General features: G+C 43.2%; 1 protein-coding gene across 1 annotated transcript; it reads left to right on the top strand.

Annotated features, from left to right (window-relative positions):
* Nucleotides 1–2,697: 2,697 nt before the first annotated feature.
* LOC27208183 lies at nt 2,698–3,451 on the top strand. Its single transcript, XM_016183790.3, has one exon. The coding sequence runs from the start codon at nt 2,823–2,825 to the stop codon at nt 3,312–3,314; it is 492 nt and encodes a 163-aa protein (XP_016030260.1). The 5' UTR covers nt 2,698–2,822; the 3' UTR covers nt 3,315–3,451.
* The last annotated feature ends 19,331 nt before the right edge of the window (nt 3,452–22,782 follow it).

Below are 22,782 nucleotides of genomic sequence, written 5' to 3' on the forward strand. Positions count from 1 at the left end.
TGATTGATTTGGGATTTGAGGTATTTGTGAATAGGGAATAACAAATGAATGGAATCGAATGAGATGTTCAGCAATTCGAAAGGTGATTCAATCATTAAGAAGTTCTCTTCCTTGTGGGCGGATTTCTCTATCTTTAATATTCAATAGCAACGCCGTGCCCCAAGTTGCAAGCTGTGAACGGATTTGTATTCTCATTCATTGACTATGGCAGTATAACAGCATCCAAATGATATTAACACGTTACTACTACCGCACACAATGTTTTAAAAACCTACAAGATGTCCTCTTATTCATGGTTGTTAGCGTTTCCTACTTCCTCTACCACTAACATCAATTTGGCAACACCTTTTACTTTCGTTCGGGCCACGAGTCCAGCTGCCGCAACACCCACAGCGACTCAAAACCCACATTCGGATACGTGCAGATATATACATATGCTGCAACTCCTGAGCAGGCTCATCCATTTTAAGCCAGGCCATAACATAAAAGCGCCCATTAGCCAAATGGGGGAGGACCCCCCCGGGGTGTTGCTTCTTTCATGGGCGTAGGGGCGCAAAAGGAGGCAGCAGACGCCATCACTCGTGCCCGTCTGGTAATCGTGACAGACATTTGGCAAAAAGGCGGACAGGGGGATATGGCCATCCACCGCCATGCACCGCAAGAAATTTGTAATTTAAGCACCTATCGTGTTCTATTTTGGTTATAGTAAATGCAATGCTTTAGTTTGGAAAGGCCATTTGTATCTATTTTGTAACATTTAGACAACTAGAACGAATTCTTGTGCTTGGATCCTTCTCACCGGATGCAAAGTGAACCAATTTTTCTCTGCGTGCACCTCCTTCAACCACCGAAATCGAAAACCGAAAAAACGGAAAACCGCGAAACAGGAACCGTGGCTAGGCTAACTAGTCTGATATGTTGGCCTGGTCTACGAGTACGATCCACTCCGCGGCAAAATGGTGTAATGGTAAAATGGCAATACTTTTGGCCAGACGTGCGCCTGCTTTGCATACAACAATATGCGACAAGACAAGACAGCCGAACACAAGACAAGCTGGCTAAAAACGGCGACAACTATAATTAAGCTTAATTGCTGTTTAGTGCGAGTATGGGCAACTTTTCGCAGTTGTTCCCCCGCAGGAGAAAAATAAATAAACAGCGACTGAGACGGAGACAGACGCCCACGCACCACTCCACGTATAATTAAATTAAATTTATAATGCGAATTTCAACGCGATAAATAAGCCTAACCAGGTGTTTTTCGGGGCGCACGGGGGGTGTGGCCCCAGTTATCTGGGTAATTGAAAACTTAAAGCGCACTTATCGCTCACTCTCATTGTTTTTCGTGTGTCGGGGAAATTAATTAGCAATTAAAAATGCAGCGCACAGCGATCGGTGGTTAAATGCTACAGACCCACAAACAGCAAACCCGGGTCTCTCTAATCTGAGGCAAAATAATTCATATTTATAAATAGACAAACATTATTCAATGTGTCCGAGCGAGAGCCCGTGGACCGAGAACCGTAAATTAAATCAAAATCAGAATGAAAACGATATGGTCTTATGCCCAGAATTTATAACGAAAATAAGAGCCAGAAACACAGTGAAATCGAAAATACAAAAAGGGGGATACCAAGGTGGTGAGAAACCGACAGAGGAAATGCCCTAGGTAGAAAAAAACATATTATTCCCGACTAGCCCATGCAAAAGTGTTTAAAATATTTGAAAAAACTACTAAATTTATAATCTTCGAATGATGCAACCTATGATTATGTTCAATAACAAGTACTAATCGATGAGCTCATAAATCTTGGACCTTTTACAATCCACCCCTAACAGCCCATGCAAGACACCCTTTCGAAAAGGGTATCCAAAGCCATTTGGCCAGTGTCCGCCCACAAAAAAGCGTTGTTAGCGGTTGGCAGTTGGGAAGTTGGAGGTTGGGAACTTGGCCGCCGTCCGCCGGTCCCTGCTGTCCGTTTCTGGGCTTTTCAGCCCGGCTTGTGACTCAATGCAGCTGCAGTTGATCGACCGATCGATTCGAACTGCAAACAGAAAACAGAAACTGAAACTGAAAACGGTTGCATTTGGCAATGAACTTTTCGCGGCGAAAAAAGACAAAAGTCTAGACTCCGCTGGAAATGCGCTGGCAAGCTGACTTTGAACTCGGTCAAGTCGAGACACATTTGCGAAACTGTTTGCATATTTAATTGAACACCTACAACAACAATAAATGAGCTGCAGCTGCGCGGAATCGCTTTTTCGCAATAATAAGCATAAGCATAATAATAATCAGGCGCAAACAGGCTCAATGGCCAAAAAGTGGCCAACGGGCGAATAAGCTAAGTCGTGCTCGGCCAAAAATAATGACCATATTTACCATATTTAGCGCCGAAAGCTGGCAATCCTATCCTTCGGTGGCAGCCTTGGCAACTCAAGTGTGGCATAGTGAGTGGATCTGACACTTGGGCTGGCAACCCTAGCCATTATCGCCCGTTTACATCGATAGATGGGCTTTCGATTTGGCCAGAAGTGATAAGGTTGTCCTCTGACACTTAAGACACGAGTTTGGATCCATTCATGCTTATAAATAAAATGGGTCCATTAGTACTAAATTTTAAATAAACTACAAATTTAAAGAAACTTATAAAAGGGGTCGGTCGCTAACGCTCTGTGAAAATTTGACATCTCTGATTCGTTGTCATCTCCAGTTGTTTAGTGAGAAATTGTGAGAGAAAGTCACAATTAAGTCTAGAAAATACCAGACGGCAGGAAAAGTTTTCGAATTTGAAAATTAAGAAATTTATTTGAATTTCTCCAATATGGACGCAAGAACTAGGCCCCACGAACGTATCTGCCGTGACGAAGTGGTGCAGCTTCTTAGAAACCCATCAAATAAGCCCCGGCGAATTATATTGATTCTGGATTCAAGATTTATCCCTGAAGAACTGAGGACCGCCAATCGTGTGTTACCTGACATCTACATATTTTCCGGACCGGCATTACCAAATTTGACAAGCGGGCCTTTCATGCCGCTGAATCTGTCCAATGAGAACTCGTGGGTTTACTCTGTTCTATTGCAAAGTCCAATAGTTCGCCCTGCTTATCCTCGTCGAGTTCGCTACACTGCTGTACCTAAGTGGAGTCCTCCAATACGTACTCGAATGGGACGGAACGAGGTTTTGCCGGAGGACATTGGAGGATTGATTCTGATGGCAATGATAGTGAACCCAGAATTAGACACACTAATGCGCCTCGATCCCATCAAAGCCATGTCCCTGATCCTACGCATCGCAAACTACTTTCTCCACTGAGTCGGAACAGTAACAGAATAATACGCATCGGAATTGTAAATTTACTTGTTATTATTGTTTTTATTTTTGGAGGGTGAACTGAAGGAAGACATCTCTTCCAATGTTTTTCCCTAATATAAATGCAACTGAAAGTTTAACCAATTGTTATATTTTTCGATATCTTCGAGTGCGGTGGCACCATGAACAATCGCTTCCTGCAGCCGGCGACTTGTACATCACTCTTCATATGTCAGGCGGATAGTCGTTTATGAGCTCGATTCAGATACTCGATACTTGTCCCGGAGGCGGAGGAGCCGTTCGATGCCCGCGGATACTCGTGATTAATTGTGGGGCACGCGACGATGCGATGCCAATCGGCTGCCCCAAGTGACAAAAATCAATGCAACTGCAAATGTGTGAGACGAGCAAGTGTGGCACAGGAGCGAAAAGGGACGCGGCTGACAGGAGCCATAAATCTTGGTCGACCCCAGAAGTCGCAGATGTCACGGGGCGACTGGTGCCCACACAGAGTCCCTTATCGGGGCAAGTATCGGGTCTTCTGGGGAATGTACTCGGAATGGGCACTGGAACGGAAGTTGGCCACGATCAATCTCAATTAAACTGATAGCTACTGCGCGGAGGAGTCGCCTTATTCACTCGCCTCACTTATTCCTCGAAGGCATGTAATGGTGGCATGGTATTTATAAAGGTAAATCAGTTTCGTTTCGATCTTTTTGAGCCAAGTAGGTAAAGCTTTCTTTTCTCGCAAGTCTCAAATTTGTTCGGTTACATCGTAAAATGGTTAAAAACAATACTGCCTCTGCAGATAGGTACATATATTTACCAAATAAATGAAAATGCAACTGTGATGCTATAGGGAATAGCTCGAATGACCTCAAAATTTGTTCAGTTTATTATGTGAGTCGTACCATAAGTACGGCCCAAAGTAAGGCCAACACCTCAGTCAGATTCAAGTGACAATCTAACACTCGCAAGCAGCTCTCTAAATTGCGCACATCCGCTTGAGCGCGGCAAAGGAGCCGCAATAATTTACAACAATATAGCGCGAATAAACGCGACCAGGGGCGGGGAAGAAGGGGGATATTGGCCATAAACTGAGCCAAGAGCACGCGTAATTTGGCCAAACATTTCCATTTCCATGCAAATGGCAGCCAGCGAGCGGCAAATCAGCGCCCATGAAAGCAATCGCAATTGCGTGTTGCACAATCGTTGTGAGTTAAACAAGAAAAAAAAACAAAAAATTAAAATAAAAAGACGACAGACAACCTGCAGCCTACACAACCTCGCAGAATCGAGAACCCAAAGCCCAGAGAACATGACATCAAATGGCAAACAAAGACCAATTACATGGAAGAAACAAACTTAAAGACAACCAGGCAAGATTTGCCCAGAGAAGTCGAGCTGGTTAACACTCTCTAAAAAGCTCCAAAATAAACCTTGTCGAATAAATAGTTCAAAGTATATTTATTTTCATATATTTTTATTCTAATTGATTTATAACAATTGCAAGTCTAATTACTAGTTGCAGCTCTGATGAACACACGCGATGTAATGAAGTGACAGTACCTCAACCAATATAGTGTCACAGAAACCTCCAAACACATGGCACATGGGCGGCCAGGCAAAAACATTAGCCAAAACAAAAAGAAAACCGGGGCCACATTAAAGCCCACGAACTGACTCACCGTGGAAGATGCGTTGGTCGTCGGATTGCCAGGCGCAGTTATGGTAGTGCAACATAGAACCCCATTTGGAAGTCGGCTGCGACTGTTGCATGCTAAACGTTGCTAAATTCAAGAGCGACCAACATTTATCACACTACGCCTATCGCCCTTTCGTGGCCCCTTTCCGTCGCTAATTAATGATAATGTCAGGAACTAATATGCAGAGGGACTATAGGAAAACTCCTCCGTCCGCCAGTTCGCCAGTTTATCATCAGTTAACGTTTTCATTAACCATATGTCACACGCACGTCCCTCGCATTTTCCAACCCTCAGTTCGTCCCGGGGATCCTTGAAAATTAAATTATGCGCTCGGGGTCGCGTGTCCTGCCACGATTTCTGACCAACTTCGGATGACTCAAAAAATACATTAAAATGCATACACACATACACTGGCGAAAAAAATGCTAGCTATCATTAAACTTTCTTTTTACTATAGTAAAATGCAAAAAATTCTCGATGTTTTTTATAATTACAGAGGCAAAGTAATTAAAAGCATCCTTGATTTCATTTTATATCAGTCAACTTGTATACATAAACTTTTTTCTCAGTGTCCTTCCTGTTACCCTAGTAGATACCATACCCATTTCCCATAAATATCTCGAGGATCCTTCGCTACAGTTTCGGACAGTTGGCTCGTGTCCCGGTCTAAAAGGTGTTAAAATTGTGCCACAAAATTGTTTGACCTCTGGGGTAGTTTTTATGACCGCCTGACTTTCCGATGGACACAAAAACAGGGAACTTGGGATCCTCATCCACCTCCGATTTCACTGCCAAATGATTACGCCGCATTTTGTCGACACTGAAGTTTATGTTTTTTTATGAGGCACGTGCCGGTGGACTTGAAAGGTGGTCAAAATTGTAACTCCATCGAGACACGCAATATTCCAACTAAGGGATAAAAAATAATACACGTATTTCTGCTAGTTTACAAACTGTGAAGATCTGAATAATTAGAAGGAAATCAAGAGGTGAAGAAACACATGTGTGATTTTAAGAGGTTTGGCACATTCTGTAGTGGATTATGTGTTTTAATGAATAAATGATAGTTAAAAGAAAAACAATGAATCTGCAATTTAGATATATGTGTGTTTTGATTACCTTGCAATTGGGTGGCTCCCAAAATGGCAAATAATGGGACTTGCGCAATTTAATTTCGGGGGCCTCCCCGTTGCGGGACCTCTTAACCCGTGCGGCCTATTTAACCCACTAAGCCGGTAACCCAGTTTCCACACAAAAACACCAAAATCGAATACCGAAATTTGCACATCACGCCGCCGCGTACTTCGCCTTCAATTAGCCCAAGAAACTCACGCGCCAAAATTGGCAGTCTGGAGTTGCGTAATCGCTGGATTACCTGATTGATGGATTGGTCGGAGATCAGAGAGCCATTTGGATACTCGTAGGCTAATTCAATTGCTTTATAATTGAACTAAGGAGGCGCGACGGGCCGGCTCCGATTCAGTTTGGAGCGCTTTAATGAGCCAACTCCGATTCCAAAAGGCCGAGCACACATGCCGCTCAGCAGGTTTTCTGACTTTCGAGCCAAGTTAATAATCTAATGGACACGTTGTAATTTTTCCCGTACTCGAAATTGCCCAATAATCGATTCATCCGATTCGATTTGGACTTGGTTTCCAGTTGCGGCCACAATTGAAAATGAAATTTAATGCCGAATTAATGGGGGAGTTTGTTGTGAAGTCTATTATGGGGAAGTGATGATGCGGTGTTTTGCCTGATGATGGATTGCCCCCCACGCTAATTAGCCATAGCCCAATCAGACCCCGACTACGAGTCCCCACACCAATCCAAATCCAATCAGACAAACTCCAATTTATTCGATGCCCGCGCATAAAAAACACATTCATATGGTGGGCTTAAAATGTGTGTCCTTTGTTTAATTAGTGCACTGAAAAATTAGTCGAAAATAAAGCCCCGGCGAAATACTTAAGCGGATTAAGCGGCGATTTATCAAAAGCAATTAAAGATCCCCGAAAATGCCCCTTCTCGAAATTTTGATTCGCGGAATGCGTTAGCGATGACAAATAGTAGCAAAAATGTTGGGCAACAAAATGTTTATAATGCTGCTAAAAGCATGTTTGTATCTCGCAGATACAAATCGCAGATCGCCAATCCGAAAGCCAAATGCCGCACTTTGCGAAGTGGGCCAAAAAGGCAAGCAAGTACAGTGACTATTCGGAAGTTTGAACCAGTTACATACTGTACTGACTCGCAGTTTGTAAAGACATTACCGAACGGTGTTGGCTTGTAAAGCAACAAGTTCGCAATCAGTGTATCTATAATAATAAAAAACTGGGTGCTGCTGTTCTTAGAGCACATATCTGTAAAAAACAAAACTGCTTTCGAAATGCAATTCGTCTTTAGCAAATAAAATATTTTAAGTACGTCCACTGTATCGCTCGCAGCTGAATTTTCCTCCAAAGTGAGTGTTTCGTCGGCCGAGCTGGCAGCACATTTGCATTACCTAATAAAACACACATAGTCCGCAATCCTTGGCCTTTCCCCCAATAAAACAGACTTTAAGCAGACCAACTGGTCGGCTATCCGGCGGAGATCAAAGCCCCTGTATCGGTGGCAAGTGGCGGTGAAGTGGGTCCAAAATGTCCACCAGGGGCTACTAATTACCCTGTGGGGAACGGGAACAGTGGCCAGGTCCAGATCCAGAGCCGGAGCCACCATCACCATCTCGAGCACCTCCAAAGTGGAGCAGCCAGTCGTCGTGAGGTTCGCCTTGCGCGAAGCGTCGTCAATATTTGTCAAGCTGTCAGTTGGGTTGACATTTTCGTTTGATCAACGGGGGCAGTGCATGCGGCGAGTGGACACTGTACAGTGGCCACTACTGGGAGCCGCCAGGAGTCGGCGTTTTGTGTTGTCGCTGACACACGGAAAGATAAAAATAAACCGAGGCGAAAACTAGTGCACGTCCGATTTTCCACCGCGGAGACACAATTCAAAGGTGACACATTAACGAGGCAGAAATACAAAAATACTGGAGACAGGCCAAGGTGGACCTCGATTTCGATTTCGACTTGGTCTGGACTTGCGACTGGGACTGGGACAAAAAAAGTGGAAGCCTTGAAGCGATTTTATTGGCCAACTGACGGAGGAAAGGCGACTTCTGCGGGAGATTGCTATCTCCGAGATAAGTGGCGAGAAAGAGATGTTCGCTGCAAGTTTTGCATTTTATCTCAGTAAATTCCCTAACGTATTTCAAGATCTCATACTTGTAGATAAAGAGATCTTAACAAATTTGGTCCACTTGAAGCAAATGATATAGGTCGTTATTAACACCACACTTATGTTTCCATGGAAAACTTTACTTACAATTTTCTTTACATTTTTCGCCAAAAATTGTGCGTCTGGTCGAAAGACCAGCGATTGCGACTCACCCAATTGGCTACCAGTTTTCTGCGACGGATGATTTATTGCAGCGAGCGGCAGAGATCAGAGAACATAAATCATAGAAATATTTCAATATCATTATGAGACAGGGAACTGCAACTGATAGAAACCGAGAGCATTGATGGGTCTCTCCGCCGGTTCCTCAGACGAACCCTGACTAACCCCTGGCACCTGAGTTGGGAAACACTGCCCCCATCCGCAGAAATATCTCTCTTCATTACCAGCTGATTGATTGAGTTGGCCAAGAGTGCAAAAGCTTGGCCTTCGACGGCCGGCAAAAATGCGGGCAAGTAAACTTCCGTTGCCGGCTGACTTGCTGACCACTTGGCACACTTTTGCTTTTCCCCCAGCCCATTCCATCTGGATGGATGAACTGAGGCCCAAAGCTGGAGACCTCTTGACTCTGCCTCCGCGATTAGTCACTCCGCAAAGTTGGCCAAGTTCAATAACAGCTGGAGATCGAACGCGAGCGATCCAAAAGCCAAACGAGGCACGTTTAAAAAGTGTTTTGTGGCTGCGTAAGAATTTGTTAACGGTCGTGTTTAGAAGCTGGGATTCCAAATAGAAACCAATTATATTGGAACACTCAAAAAAAAAATGTTACATGCTTACATAAGAATCGAAGAATCAAAGTATTTACATTGTTGTGCATGTCTTTTCGACCTTTATATTTTGTAGCCTACTCCCTATTAAAGTATAGCAATTTTTTCTGTCAGTGCTCTTCCTCTAGTATATTTTTGTGAATGAACTCAAACCGAAACTCGAGTTTCACTGAGTCGATGGCGTGGCGTGTGGATTTTTATGTTCCCTCAATGAAATGGCATTTAATTAGCATAATTTTTATTGATTGAATCCCCGAGAGAACAAAAAGAGCTGAGCAGCGAAGAAGAGCCGATGGGCGCAGAGGTCGCCGAGGCGAGTTCTTTCAACCTCGATTTGCATAATGCTGGCACAGATCCGAACCCGAATCGAAGCTTAAGTCGGTATCCAAACAAAAGGTGTTGCGTGGGCCCTAATCGCCCCTAAGGAGAAATAGAAATAGAAACAGAAATAGTCAAGTGTTGTCAGCGAAATTATGATCGAAATTAAGATAGTGCTGTGCGCCTGGGTTAATGCCTCGCATATCTGGCACGATCTGGCCGGATCACTGCATTATTCATGCCACAGACATCTGAAATTTGTTGTCGAGTTGTCGGCGCATGTTAATCGAAGATCGATATGCCAAGTTTGATCAGGGGGCCACAGAGAGAGTGTCGGCTTATGTTTGGCCCATAGTGAGAATTATGGGCGATCGATGAACCTGATCGCCATCGCCGGTTAATCAGTTAACACACTCGGCCATGAGATCACTGGGGAAACTTTACTGAAGACTGGGTGTTAAACGGCAGAGGTATATGGTGAAAGATGGCTCATAACATAAATCAAATATTGATCGAAGCAGTTGTAAATTTGTTGCATTACTAAATCAATATCTAGAAAGTCAGATACCCTTTAATAAAACTGGGAAGTTATTCATTACTCTGTTAGCATGTAAGTTAATCGAAACGGAATGAACAACTTACTACCAATATTGAGCTACACCGATTTATACATGACTTTTTTCCCACACAGCTCTATCCCATTATCTCTATCTCATCGAAGTGGTTCTCTATTTGTTGGCAATATAGAGAACAACAAACACCGCCCCCTGAGTGCACCGCCCCCTCGCCTTAACCCCCTGGCACCGGCAGTGCAACACTCTTGCCCCACTTGCAGTATTTCTATTTCTATTTCATTTTTGCAGTTGCATTTTCGTTTAATATTTTAATTAAAAGGCGAACGTGAGTCGCGACTGGGAGCCACCGAGTGCTCCACATGCCGCCGCTTTTGGTGGCATGGCTGCAGGTGTCGAAGGTTGTCGCTGCACCACCACCTGCACCACCTCCCCCTCGGAGAGCCCCTGGAAAACACCTGTAGCCTTTGTACATGCCGTGTTAATCACCAATAATAATTGTTAAACGAGTTGGAAGCGAGTGGAGCACAAGGCTTTTGGCGTTTGCATGAGTTATGGGTCTGCGAGGCAAGGAAGCTTAGATCAGGATATATATCTTCGATCCCCCATCGATGCTCCCTCATACCGCACCATTTGGCCATGCCTTTTGGCCATTTTGGTTATGCGATGAAATAATTTAAATATTTGCGGGCAGCAGCGGGAGGCTACAGTGAGCACCCCCAAGAGTGGGTTATGCAATGGCTTTTCCAGGGGGGTTCATGGGGGTTTGGTGGCTTTGGACGGGCTGAGGGGATCCTACTCTGACAGCCCACGCGTGGCTCTCTCTCGGATCTGGCTTATCCCATTTACCATTTTTGGCTATCGACATCGACGAGCGCTGGCGGGCAGCCTCCAGCTTCGATTTTCGCTCTCGAGCTGCAAGTCTTAACCACTCCTGCCAGCTTCTTCTGCTTCTTTCCCAGCTGCTGATGAGGCAGCCAAGTTTTTATGATTTTTTTATTTTTGATATAGTCTTTTTAGCGGCGGAGACAAAGTTGCGCAAGACGCGCCTCGCCTCGCCTCGCCTCGTCTCCCATGGCAGATTCTCAGATATATTTCATTTTTATGATTGTGTCTATTACCAACAACCACGCACGTTTCGCCGTCTTTCGAATTAACTCCAATGACACGGGGCATGGATGTTTTTTAAACGAGTTTGATCGGCTGGAGCTTGGGTACGGTAGGGATTGCGGGATCAAACTGCCAAAGGAAGAGGTCTCCTTGCTCAAGGAACTAGATTTATAAGGGTATTTAAGGTTCCCTTTGCAGCTCTTGGGATTGTCTGATTGTACACTGGAATATATAACTTGCAGTTGTAATGTAGTAAATAATATTTATCAGGTAAGCTCATGCACGTCAAATTGGTCACATACATAGTAAAATGATGAGAACTAAAAGTTTGTTTCTTGAACTATCGCTAATATCACTAGTATTTATTAAGTCACAACCATTTCTCCCTGTGTACCTCCGCTCTGGTGTTGTCGTCGTTGTTAATGTTGCTGCTGTGTCTGTGCTGGCAGCAACAGCAAGAGCTACAATGGCAACAGCTTTTTGAGGTGTTGGTAATTGATTTTTGTAATATCTTGGCTGGCACTCATTTTTGTTTGGCTTTTTACTGCAACAACAAACTTCCGAGATGCATCTGCGACATCCGTTGAAGCAGCAAGACCAACAAAAACTGCAAGAGCTGGAAAAAAAAGGCGCGCAAGCGTGCGAATTCAATTGCCCAATTGTGGAGCTAGTCACACTTCCCTCCCCTTAACCCGCTGATAGTCCCCTTAACCCCAGAATGGCTACGCCTGCGCAATATGCGCTGCAGTTGCTCCCTTGCGGCCGCTTCTCTTATTGATTTCTGTGGTTTAGTTTCGGTTATAGTTGTTATTTTCGGGCTCTCCAGTGTTTACAAATCGCAAATCTTTGGCATCTAGATTTTTGGCTGCTTTTTTCGGAGGGTCTTACAAGTTATTGTTTTGAAAAATGACTCATTTTTTGGAGGAGCATTCGCAAATCGTGGGAAATCATCCACAAATCATGCGGCTGGCAATCTCTGACACACACCCGCACATTGGCGAAGAAATACGCCAACACCGAAGATGGAAACTCTGGCGATTTTAATCGTTTGTCTGGGCCAACCTTTTGCCATGGCCATAATTGCCACAGCTTTGGATTCCTATTAGCCAGCGTTTAATATGCATTGCAATATGACATTTCCAGTTGTCAGTCTGACTCGCTGTTTCTGACTCCCATTTCTCGTTCTCTGACATGTCATAGCGACACTCAGAGAAAAAGACTATAAAACTAAGCTGAAATACTTTCAGTTTAGCTGTACTCTAGTTTAAATGACCAAAAAAAATGACTGAAAGCTTCTTTTAACTATTTCTAATTTCTAAGGTAGCTTTCATGACTAAGTCACTCAGGAATTCAGGGTTAATACCATTGTATTTTTCTTACCTTACAGGAACATGAAATACTGATCTATTAAAAAGATTTTGTAGCAGTATTTATTGGCAGTCACTGTCACAATCGCAGTCACATTCACAGCGGTGGCTGTTGTCGCCGGCGTGACACTTTACACACACAATAAATCAGTGCGCGCAATATGGGCATTTGACACTCTGGTTGAGGAGCTTAGATGGATGTGAGTATTGGATGGCTTGGGGTAATCCTAGCCCCTGGGAAGTGGCGATCGGCAGTTGGCCAGCCGGCGGCTAATGGGCCACCAGCTGCGTGCATCCATTCCGGCTAATTGGAAACGCGAATTGGCTAAGTGGCCACCGATTGCAATTGAACAATTAAAGACGAATTTAACATCGACAGCAGCGCAGTTCAATTAAGTATATCATAAAAACAGAACGATTGCCCAGGAATGGGATGTGGATCAGAGATCGAAAATCGGAGTTCGCAGATCGGACGGTCAGAGGATCGGAGGATCGGAGAGGAGCAGCGGCCACTGAACACGGACAATGCAAATTGTGTGGCCACGTAAAAGCAAATAAAATTAGAGAGTGACCGGCCAGAGTCAAGCATAAAAAGCCAATAAATTCCAAACGTCGACATTTAAAACGCACACTTTAATTAAAGCTACTTTAAGACGGGCTGCAGCAACCAACAGGCAATTTGTGCAGCACTCAAGTTGCAGCGGCAACAGCAGCAGCAGCAGCAACAGCAACATGACGTGTTTAAGATCGCAGATCGTGCCCGGGTAGGAGATATATAAACACGGGGATATATAACTCACTCGCTCCGATCTGTGCGGACAAAGCAAATTTATGTATGCCAAATTGATCGATTGTGACGGCGAGTTATATCATTCAGCAATTATAAAGAGACGGCGAATTATCATTGACAAATTAATGGGCACAATGGATGGATGGATTTCACCCGGTCCCCAAAACGATGTCAAGCGCTTCGAACGGTAGCCCCATGCCAACCGACCATACCATACCATTCCATATATGCCATATAGGGTTACCCGAGATAAAGATTTCGTCAACGAGATTCATTTTAATATTTTCTGAGCCGGGCACAATGAAAAATCAACTGAAAGCCGATTTCCAGAGAAAAGAGCAATAAGAAAAAAGTTCATAAAAATATAAAAAGTAAAATCCATATAAAAAGTGTCGCGGGGAACCGTGAACAATCTGGACAGAAATCGGGCGTCGTCATAAAGCGTGCTGGAATTTCGGATATGAATATCACTCACTGCACAGCCACGAATCTTTTCTTTTCTCGTTTTAATTGAGCCAATAAAAAACATTAAAAAAAACCCTCATAAGGCCATTAAAATCAGTGGAAAATCATAGTTAAGCAGTGTCCACAAACAAGCATTTTGTTTGTCTTTTCCACGGTGGCATATTGATATTTCGTCCAAGTAAAAGGGAAATTTTCCCCAAAGGGCTCCTCCAATCGAGACTTCGTTAGCCACTTGGACAGCTTGGTCAACTTGGTTAGCTTGGCCAGTTAAAGGAAAACAAATGTCGCAGCAGCAACATCTGCAGAAGCCAAACGGTAAGTGACTGGGCAACTAAAGTGTGTAAATATTTGTTTAATTATGCTCATGTTAGTGCAAGGCATTCGAAGTGCTTCAGAGATGTCGGTCGGTGGAATGTGTAATGTGCAGTGTGCATTCAACCGAATTGGAGACACTTAAAACGCAACGCAACTCTATGGGAAAACGCTGTGCTTTCACTCTGCAATCAAAGGCGAATTCAGAAAATGTGTATATTATTGAATACTACTTATTGAGAGCTCTAAGCATGGAAATTTGCATTTCTTGATATCAAGAAATACCTAAAAAAAATAAATACAATTTCTATAATCTTGAGTTTTGTATCTATCCATGTAATATGTAATATTGTTCATAGTATCTACACTCCCCAAAATCGATTTGATTGCCGATATCTTTACCGCTTGCCCAACAACCGCAGCTGTGATCCAGAAATGGCAATCATTTAATTTACACATTTCTCAGGAAAATATCTCCATTACAGCGGCGATACCCAACTATCAATTACTGCAGAGATCCAAACTGGAGAACAGATGAGTTATGGGCTGGCATTTGGTGAAACTGCACAGTTCACCGACTAAATCCCCGACTTCGGGCTAACAAATGTGTCGGCCATTAGAAATCGCTTTGCGCTAATGTGTTACAAATATTTCATTCGGCCAGGTTTCTGCTTTTTTGGCAGCCGATCGCGCTTCTCAGGCGGCTTTTACAGCGGCCTTACACGTATGGAAAGCACCGTTAATGCCGTCAACATTGTTGTGATAATATGTTTGGTAAATTACCGGGACATATTTCTGCTACCAGTTGCTACTTTGCCAGTTTGCTACCTTACTTCTTGGCGAGGAGACAACTCCATCGTTGGAACCATAAATATGTGCCATTATCCGGCAATGCTCGCCCGTAATTATTCATTTTTGTGGTCGCCTTTGTTGGGCAAATGCGTTTTGACCCACTGAGTTGGGTTCCTGGCTAGGTCTTTGGCTAGAGATGGTATTTAGGTTGAGGCAACATCGCTTGCACACTAAGTTGCAACGCAGCCTTTAAAAGCGCTTTCCCTGAAGAAACAAGATCTTGAGTTACATTGACATTTCCATGGAGCCTTTAAAATATATCTTAAATATTTAGCCGTATTGTACCTTTGTGCGACCCTTTAAAACCACATAACCGATATAATCGAAAGCATTATCTATTGGTTGCCAGCTCTATTCGCAAGTTAACTTCAGTGGCTCTTTGCACATCACATTGTCAAACAATGGGAACAACAATATATCTTGCAACACGAGTCAACTGTCGCTTTTTATTGTCGTCCGTTTGGGCAGACCGAAAAACATTTCTTTGTTTTCGGCAGTTTTGCATTGCAAATTGCCACAGAAATCGCGGCAGTTGGAAATGTTGCGGAAAAACTCATAAAAAACAGATACTGAAAAACTGCCGCAGGCAGCGCATTCAGCTCATTTGAAAGTCAAATAACTTTGGTTGCTGAAAAAAAAGGAAAATCGAAACTATTAACAAAATCAGTGAATCAAGTCCGCCAGCTGGAGATACTCTATCTCTGGGATTCCTACGATAGGAACTTCTCTAGGCCGCCAAATCCGTCGGTTACTTGATTAACTCTTCGTCAGGGTACTGCGAAATCCTCCCAACAATTTTATAGAAAAATTGCCTGTTTTGCATTTGAGTTGCGGCCTTTTGCCAGTTGATTTCGGCTCAGGAAAATTACTCGACCGAAATTGTTTGGCTAAAGTGTTGCGCCAAGAGGCCTAAAAGCCTAAAATGCCATAAAAAAACGAGGGGAGAAACTCGTACTTAAATCAAAAATGTTTTAATTAACTTAGGTCCCGTGGTTTCGGAGAAAACAACTTAATAATTCACAAGCAGCATTTTTTCTCTTGCGAATTGGACTTGATTTGAATCTTACAGCCAGAAATTATTATCTTAAATAGTCGCAAAATCGTTGAGTTATGAAGTCTATTCCAAAATTAATTTAATAAGATATCAGCTTGAAAGTGAAACATATGTACTTTTAACTTAGGATCTTATCATTTGGCCAAAAATTGTCACGTAAAATAAAGAGACTAATGATTTCTGGGATTTCATAAGTGAGATCTCAAGGCGGATGATAAAATAAAAAACACAGCATTCAACGCGCCATATGTGGCTGTCCACAATGTTGTACGCATTTTTGGTCATTCGGTTAATTGGCAGCCGACAACATCCCAAAGATTTTCTGTCACAAGTGTGAGTTTCGACTCGTATATTCGTTTGGATTCTCGGGCCTCGAAATGGAATAAAAACGAGTTCCTAATGAATGGCCGGCCCAGCAAGCTCACGTTTTGAGGTTCCCCGAGAAGTGGACATAGAAATAAAAAACCCAAACAACGAATGTATTTTGATTGTTGTTTGACGCATGTCAGCTGGATCTTGGTCGTTGTTGTTCAGCTGGCGCCACAGAAATGTCAAAAATAGTGCTCTACAAGCTCCACTCCGAAGGTATTGGGTCGGGTGCTGGAGTGGGGGTGTGGGGGGTGTGGGATTGGGTTTTCCGCTGCAGCTCCACAAATGATCAGAAAATGAAGTTGTTTCGCTTGTGCGGCACGTGCGTTTGCTTTTCGGATTTGAGCCCGGAGTTTCGGTTTGAGTTTGACTTGAATTCGATTTTCATGTCTCGAGGCACGACAAACGGACCCATTGACATGGGCCAACGCAGTTGGGTGCCCCTCGGAAAACCCCCTCCAGAGATGCCCCTCCTCGTGGAGCACCTCATGTGGAAAGGTTCCATGTTGAGTTAACTAAGGCATGACGTTGAAGCTAGTCTTGCAATTAGTTTGATTTTGATGCTGGGGCATTTCAAATATGCTGATAGATGAAGTCAGGCACTGACGGCGATATGCAGGGCCATGATGGATCGCCAAGGAATGGCCCACTATATATATAACATGCGGAAAATTAAATGGCAGTGCTGAAAATGGAGGAAGTGTTTGCAAGTTTTATAGCTCATAAATCAAAAAATCAAAGCAAATCGTTAACCGTCTAATTATTAACTCTTTTTCGAATTAAAGAATCGCATCAAATGATTAGCTCCTGATAATCTCTTTACTCCCCCAATTCGCCAGATAAGACGGTCATTCTGGCTTACAATTGGCCTGGCTGTCGTTTATCTCCGTATTTCAGCCATCTCGACAGCTTGTGGCCATATCAGATATCGGAGATCGCATTGTGCGATCAATGCTGTGCTTCATTAGTCGGGCAATTAATTTTTCCGTGTGCCATAAAAGGGTACTGTGACGGCAAGCAATGCTCCTCCTCGGAGGTTCCAGTCCCCCTCGGAAATCCATGGAACCGCAGAGATTGAGTAATAACCTAACCGACTAACCGGCAAACCGCAATTCACAATTGATTTATTTTCTCTTCTATCGGGGGAACTAGACAAATACGCGACGCTTGGAAAGTGAGCCACACTTCGTCATCGCTGGCAGTTGGATTAATTTTGAAATATTGCCGGGCAGTCAAACGTCGTTTATGCGCATGTAAAGTAAACGAAACCTCTCGGCGCGAAGGGGGTAGAAAGGTATCTCTAGGGGACACAAATACTCACTGCAAGCCGGCCAAGTATGAGCTCGAGCACCAGGGCCACATGTGAGGTGGAGGTGAGTCGTAGTCGCTGAGAGCTGGCGCTTTGATTTATTGCCAAAACGCTAATAAAGACAACAAGCTGCAGGCCGTCGGCCGTTCGACTTCGTGCTGAGGCCTGGGATCTTGGATCTGGGATCTGGCACATGGAATCTCATGGATCTGGACAGGATGTGCCGCCGGCCAATTGACAATCATGCTCGTGGACCGCCATAAAACACGTCTAAGTGCAGGGTGGGTATCCGCCGAATACCCTCACCAGTCATGTACAGGAAATTCTTGACGTTAACTCAAATTGGTCATGAGTTACCGAAAAAACATAATTGATTTTTCAATATATAAATATATATCAACAAAATAAGGTTTGATAAAAACAAAAAAAACAAGCTATAATTTATAAAATTTGAATAGGCTCAATAAATAAGTTAATATTTGTTGAACCCCTTGCAAAAGTGTATTCAACATTCTTCCCTTCGACTTTTTCGCCCAACCAAGTTCGTTGCCCAAGTCTTTTGTGCTAATTAGGCAGCTCCTTCTTCGGCAACTCCCTCCACTCCTCCCATTCCAGCCACCTCCTGCACCCCGCTACCACCGATCATGGCTGGCTCAGTGACCCAGTTAAAGGTCCGAGCCAACTTGTTTTGGCAAACATGTTCTAGCTGGCAGATAAAGGCTGAGATCCAAAGGGGGAACGGGAACTGGTCTTCGCAGCACTTGTTGGTCCAAAAAAGTTGCATCATCATTGCGGAGGAGGCGCGATAAAAGAGCTTGGACGGCGGGGTGTATATACAAAGTTGAGGGATGAAGAAGGGGTTGGTTGGGGCCGGAGGTTAGCCAACTATTGTACAACAAGCAAACGCGCGCCTGGCAGCAAATGATGCCATGTTATATATTTTCCGTCCGTCCTCCTTTATTTTTCCCCAACGTCGGCACATTCGTGCAGCTCAGATTACTGCGGGGCGATAAAAATGACTTGCCAACTTGCACATTTGGCCAAGAGCTCTCCGCGGATTTGGATTCGGATTCGGATTCGGATTCGGGGGAGCCTCTAAACTCTCGAGAAAAAATGTCGGACAGTCCGGGCCAACTCGTTGCCCATGGCAAATATTTAGATAGATTTGACTTTTCATGTTAATGGCGCGCTTTCAGCTGTTCATAATTAATCGGGCGTCCGCATTGAACAAGTGAGGCATTTTTATTTGCCAGTTTACCAGCGGAGCAGACTCCGACTCGAAGTCGAAGTCGAAGTGGAGTTGAGTGGAGTGAAGTTGAGCGGAAAGATTACCAAATACCAGAAGACATTTTTTATGGCTAATTAAATGCATTGGAATTGCATGACTGCCAGGTATCGATGAAGCCACTTGCAAAAACTTGGCAAAACTTGAAAAATAGTTCTTGGAAGTTGAGCACATGAAGAAAAAACTTTAAGTGGAGTAGTCTTATTATAATTAATGTATATTTTGGCTTTATGAGAGAACATTTAGACTTATGTCTTTATTTAGATGAAATGTAATTGTTTTTACCTCGAATACATTGCGGTTACATCCCAAGACGGTGTGAATTTTTTACTCGGCATCAGATCAGATCTAATTGACTTAAATCAAAGATCCAGCTCGAATAGATCAAGCCGAAAAGCCCGAATCAAGTTTATCGGCGACCGTGTTAACAACCTTAATCTCTCGGTTTCTCATTAATATTATTTTTTGGCCAGCATCCGAACATGATTTAGACTCAGTCCGCCGCCGCCGACTCATAAATAATATAAGCAACGAAATCAGCCAGCGAATCGGGCGATAATAATTATTTATGAAATATGCACGCAAGCTCAGATTTTAATTAAATTCGTACATGCAAACGGCCAACTGTAGGTTGGACTTGGATTTGAATTTGGATTTGAGCTCATTTCTAGAGCGGGTCAAATCGATAGAGCCCAGATAAATAAACCTGAGACCAGAGACAGCAATGTTTATTAATATTTTGTCATAATTTTCGGCGCTGCAACGTGAGAAATTATTTCTGTATTTTGACAAGCCGCACTAGACAACGTTCAGTAAATCGAAAGATAAATCTCGCCGATAAGTTCGCAAGCGGGTCAAGTGCAGGGGTTTTAATTAAAGCCCGAGGATCGGGTCGGATCGGGGCTTTATCTCAAGACCTGGCCTCAAATTTATTGGCCCACTCACGCATTAAAATCATTTATGGAACTCATATCGCACGCCACGAACAACGAACAAGCGGCACCGATAAAGAGGCCCGATCTGAATTTATTAAAATGCCATTTTCACATAGCGAGTGGCCGTTTTTCTCTTATTTTTCCCATATTTTAGACACATATATTTTTTTGTCTCTTTTACCGCGCCATGTTCGCCCGCTCAACAAGTGCAGTTGGCCTGGCCCAAAGTGTTTGCCCGATGCAATTGCCATTTTTGTGGCGTGGCAATACAATCAATTTTTAATAAATTGTGGAAATATTGCTTTGAAAGCATTTTGCATTTTCATATGTACAATGGTGTTCAAATTAATAGTTGTGGAACTTGTACAATGTCTATGAAAACATACTTTAGAGGCTATTAATCAAAGTTTTAATACCCAGCGAAGGATATTTTCTCATGTATGAAAAGCGATTTTAATGCCGTTCAGGCATACAACTGGCGATATCCCCCACACATATAGCCGGATATGATATGTTTTCTATTTTCCTTTACAGTAAACTATTTTCAACCACATTATTAGAAACTTGAACACAGCTGTGAGTATGTTTCTTGGGGCTTTTATTGCGTGGCATTATTTAATGACAGCCTGTCGATGGCGAAGCGATTATGCCCGATTTGACCTAAGGATTTGGCAGAGATCAGCTTCATTATGCGACAAATTCGCCATCAATTTGGGTAGACTTTCATTCATTAGGCGGGACTTTGCTGTATTTACGATGCTGTTTACACCCGGCACACAGCCAATATCCATCAAATATGCATTAAAGTTATTATCCCTCCTCCTGCAACTCTAACTGTCCATAAAAGTGGCAATTAAGCGGCTCAAACGCATATCTAGCATGTCGCATTCGAGGATTGGGAAAAACAGCCAAGACGGAAGACCAAAAGCTGAAGACCAACAGCGAAGACTGAAAACTGAAGACTGTAGACTCGACGTCTGCGACAGTTTAGTGGCAGGAAAATAAAAAGAGGGGACAAGAGCGGGTTTCAATTTCGGTTTTAGTTTGCTGACTTCAGACGACGGCAGACTGAGAGCTGCAGCTCGTTAAAATCGGGCTTATTAAAGGCGCGCGTCGTTTATGGCACATGAAAATCATTTAATCGATGGCCATATTTGGCCCCGGATTTACTGCAGATTTTGGCAGACAGTCGGGATTTTCGCGGCACCCACACGCCTCTAATCACAGACACTCGTTGACTGGCGTTGAAAAGCGCGGAGAACCATCAAATTATGGCCCACAAATCGACGGCAAAAGTCGCTAATTATGGGCGCTAATAGCGGCAAATAAATCTGCTAAGCAATTTCAATTTGTTATTCCGCTGAGTTCATAAATATGCACGAGACACCGGGAAATCTCCAGCTGCACTTCAAAGACTTCGGGCCAAAGACTGGGTCTAATTAGACAACTTGGTGGGAAAATAATTGAATTACTTGCTCGGGAATTATAATTTATTAGCGTGTGCAGAATTTCAAAGTTGATCGATACATGCGAAGAAATAATAGTTGGTTACTGGTTACATATAAACATTTTAATGATATAAATAAAGCTTTCAATTTTATTTTTATTAATATGACTTAATCCGAATGACGCCATTAAGGTAATCCAGTTTATAGTTAAAAGGTGATACATTTTATACCTTCGTCACGATACAAGATAATACGTTTGCATTTTTTGTTTAATTACTAACAGATCTAAACAAAACGAACTAAAATCGTAAATCATCTTTTGGTATCTTGTAGAAGTGCCTGATACGTTTTACGTTTATATGTTTATATCTCTTTGTTTAAGTGTATTTATTGATCGTATTTTATTGCTAAGCAGACAGACATTGATTAAATGTGTTTACTCAGTTCAGAAAAGAAAATAAACTACATAAACTGCAATTTAGCCATGCAAGTTGTGCTCAATTGAAAATCAAGTTTTATTATTTTACCAGAATTATGATGAGATCGGACCATCCTCAAGCAACATTTTTGCGAATTAATTGCATGACCGACAATGATAAAAAATGTATACATGAAATTCTCGAATGGAAAAGGACACAATGAGCCGAAAAGGATGGGGAGCTCGTGTATCTTTGAATCTGAAAACCCCATGAGGAATTCGTTCTCCACTCCTCTGGCTGCAAATGCCAAGCTCGCAAATACAAATGCTGATTGCCAATATTCACATTAATCTCCCGAATCCCCCGGTCGACTCCCTCCCCAGATTCTCTATCAACAAATATCTCACGCCACAATATTTAAGATGCCAAAGCGTTTTGCGTATTAATCGCCAGCAGCGAGCTCTTGTTGCTGTTGTGTATGCTGCTGCTGCAATCGAGTGGAACGTGACGGCGATCGAGTGGCGCCACCTGCCGACCCGAACCCCGAAGAAAACATCTTTGAGTGGATAGAGTTACCCGAAAGCATTTCATACCCCAATTGATTTAAAGATGCTGCTCGAAAGCTGCAAAAGTCCCCCAAATGGTTTGCCGATTTCTCAATCTCAGTTTCTGAATCGCAGCTTTTTCGATTTTCAAAACAGAGTGTGTGTGACTTATGCGGGTGCCAAAAGGAGCTCACAAAAAACAGCCGAAATGATACCAACAATATCTGCAACATGAATGACTCGTTACGCCTGACCTATGTTGTTCCTATTGCTGGTGTTGCTAGTTGCTGATGTTGTTGCTTCTGCAGTTGCGGCTGCTGTTGCAGTTGCCGCTGCTGTTGCAGTTGCTGCGGCAGTTTGTTGGGTTGCTGTTGGGCTTTGGCCGCCGTTTCCATCGACGCCGTCCTCAATTGCCCCTCTGAATGGCGTCCAATTCGATTATTCTAACATGAATTATAGTTCGTGTTCGTTGAATGGACAATTATGAATTTATCATGTTCAATTTCTGAACAGATATTTTCTGCTCTTTTTCCATTTTTTTGCTGAACCTTCGGTTGTGTCTCAGTGCAATT

Source organism: Drosophila simulans, chromosome 3L, assembly GCF_016746395.2.
Source record: "Drosophila simulans strain w501 chromosome 3L, Prin_Dsim_3.1, whole genome shotgun sequence".
Lineage (NCBI taxonomy): Eukaryota > Metazoa > Arthropoda > Insecta > Diptera > Drosophilidae > Drosophila > Drosophila simulans.

Excerpts from the sequence above, each read along its gene's own strand:
- LOC27208183 (XM_016183790.3), top strand. The coding sequence starts at position 2,823 with ATGGACGCAAGAACTAGGCCCCACGAACGTATCTGCCGTGACGAAGTG.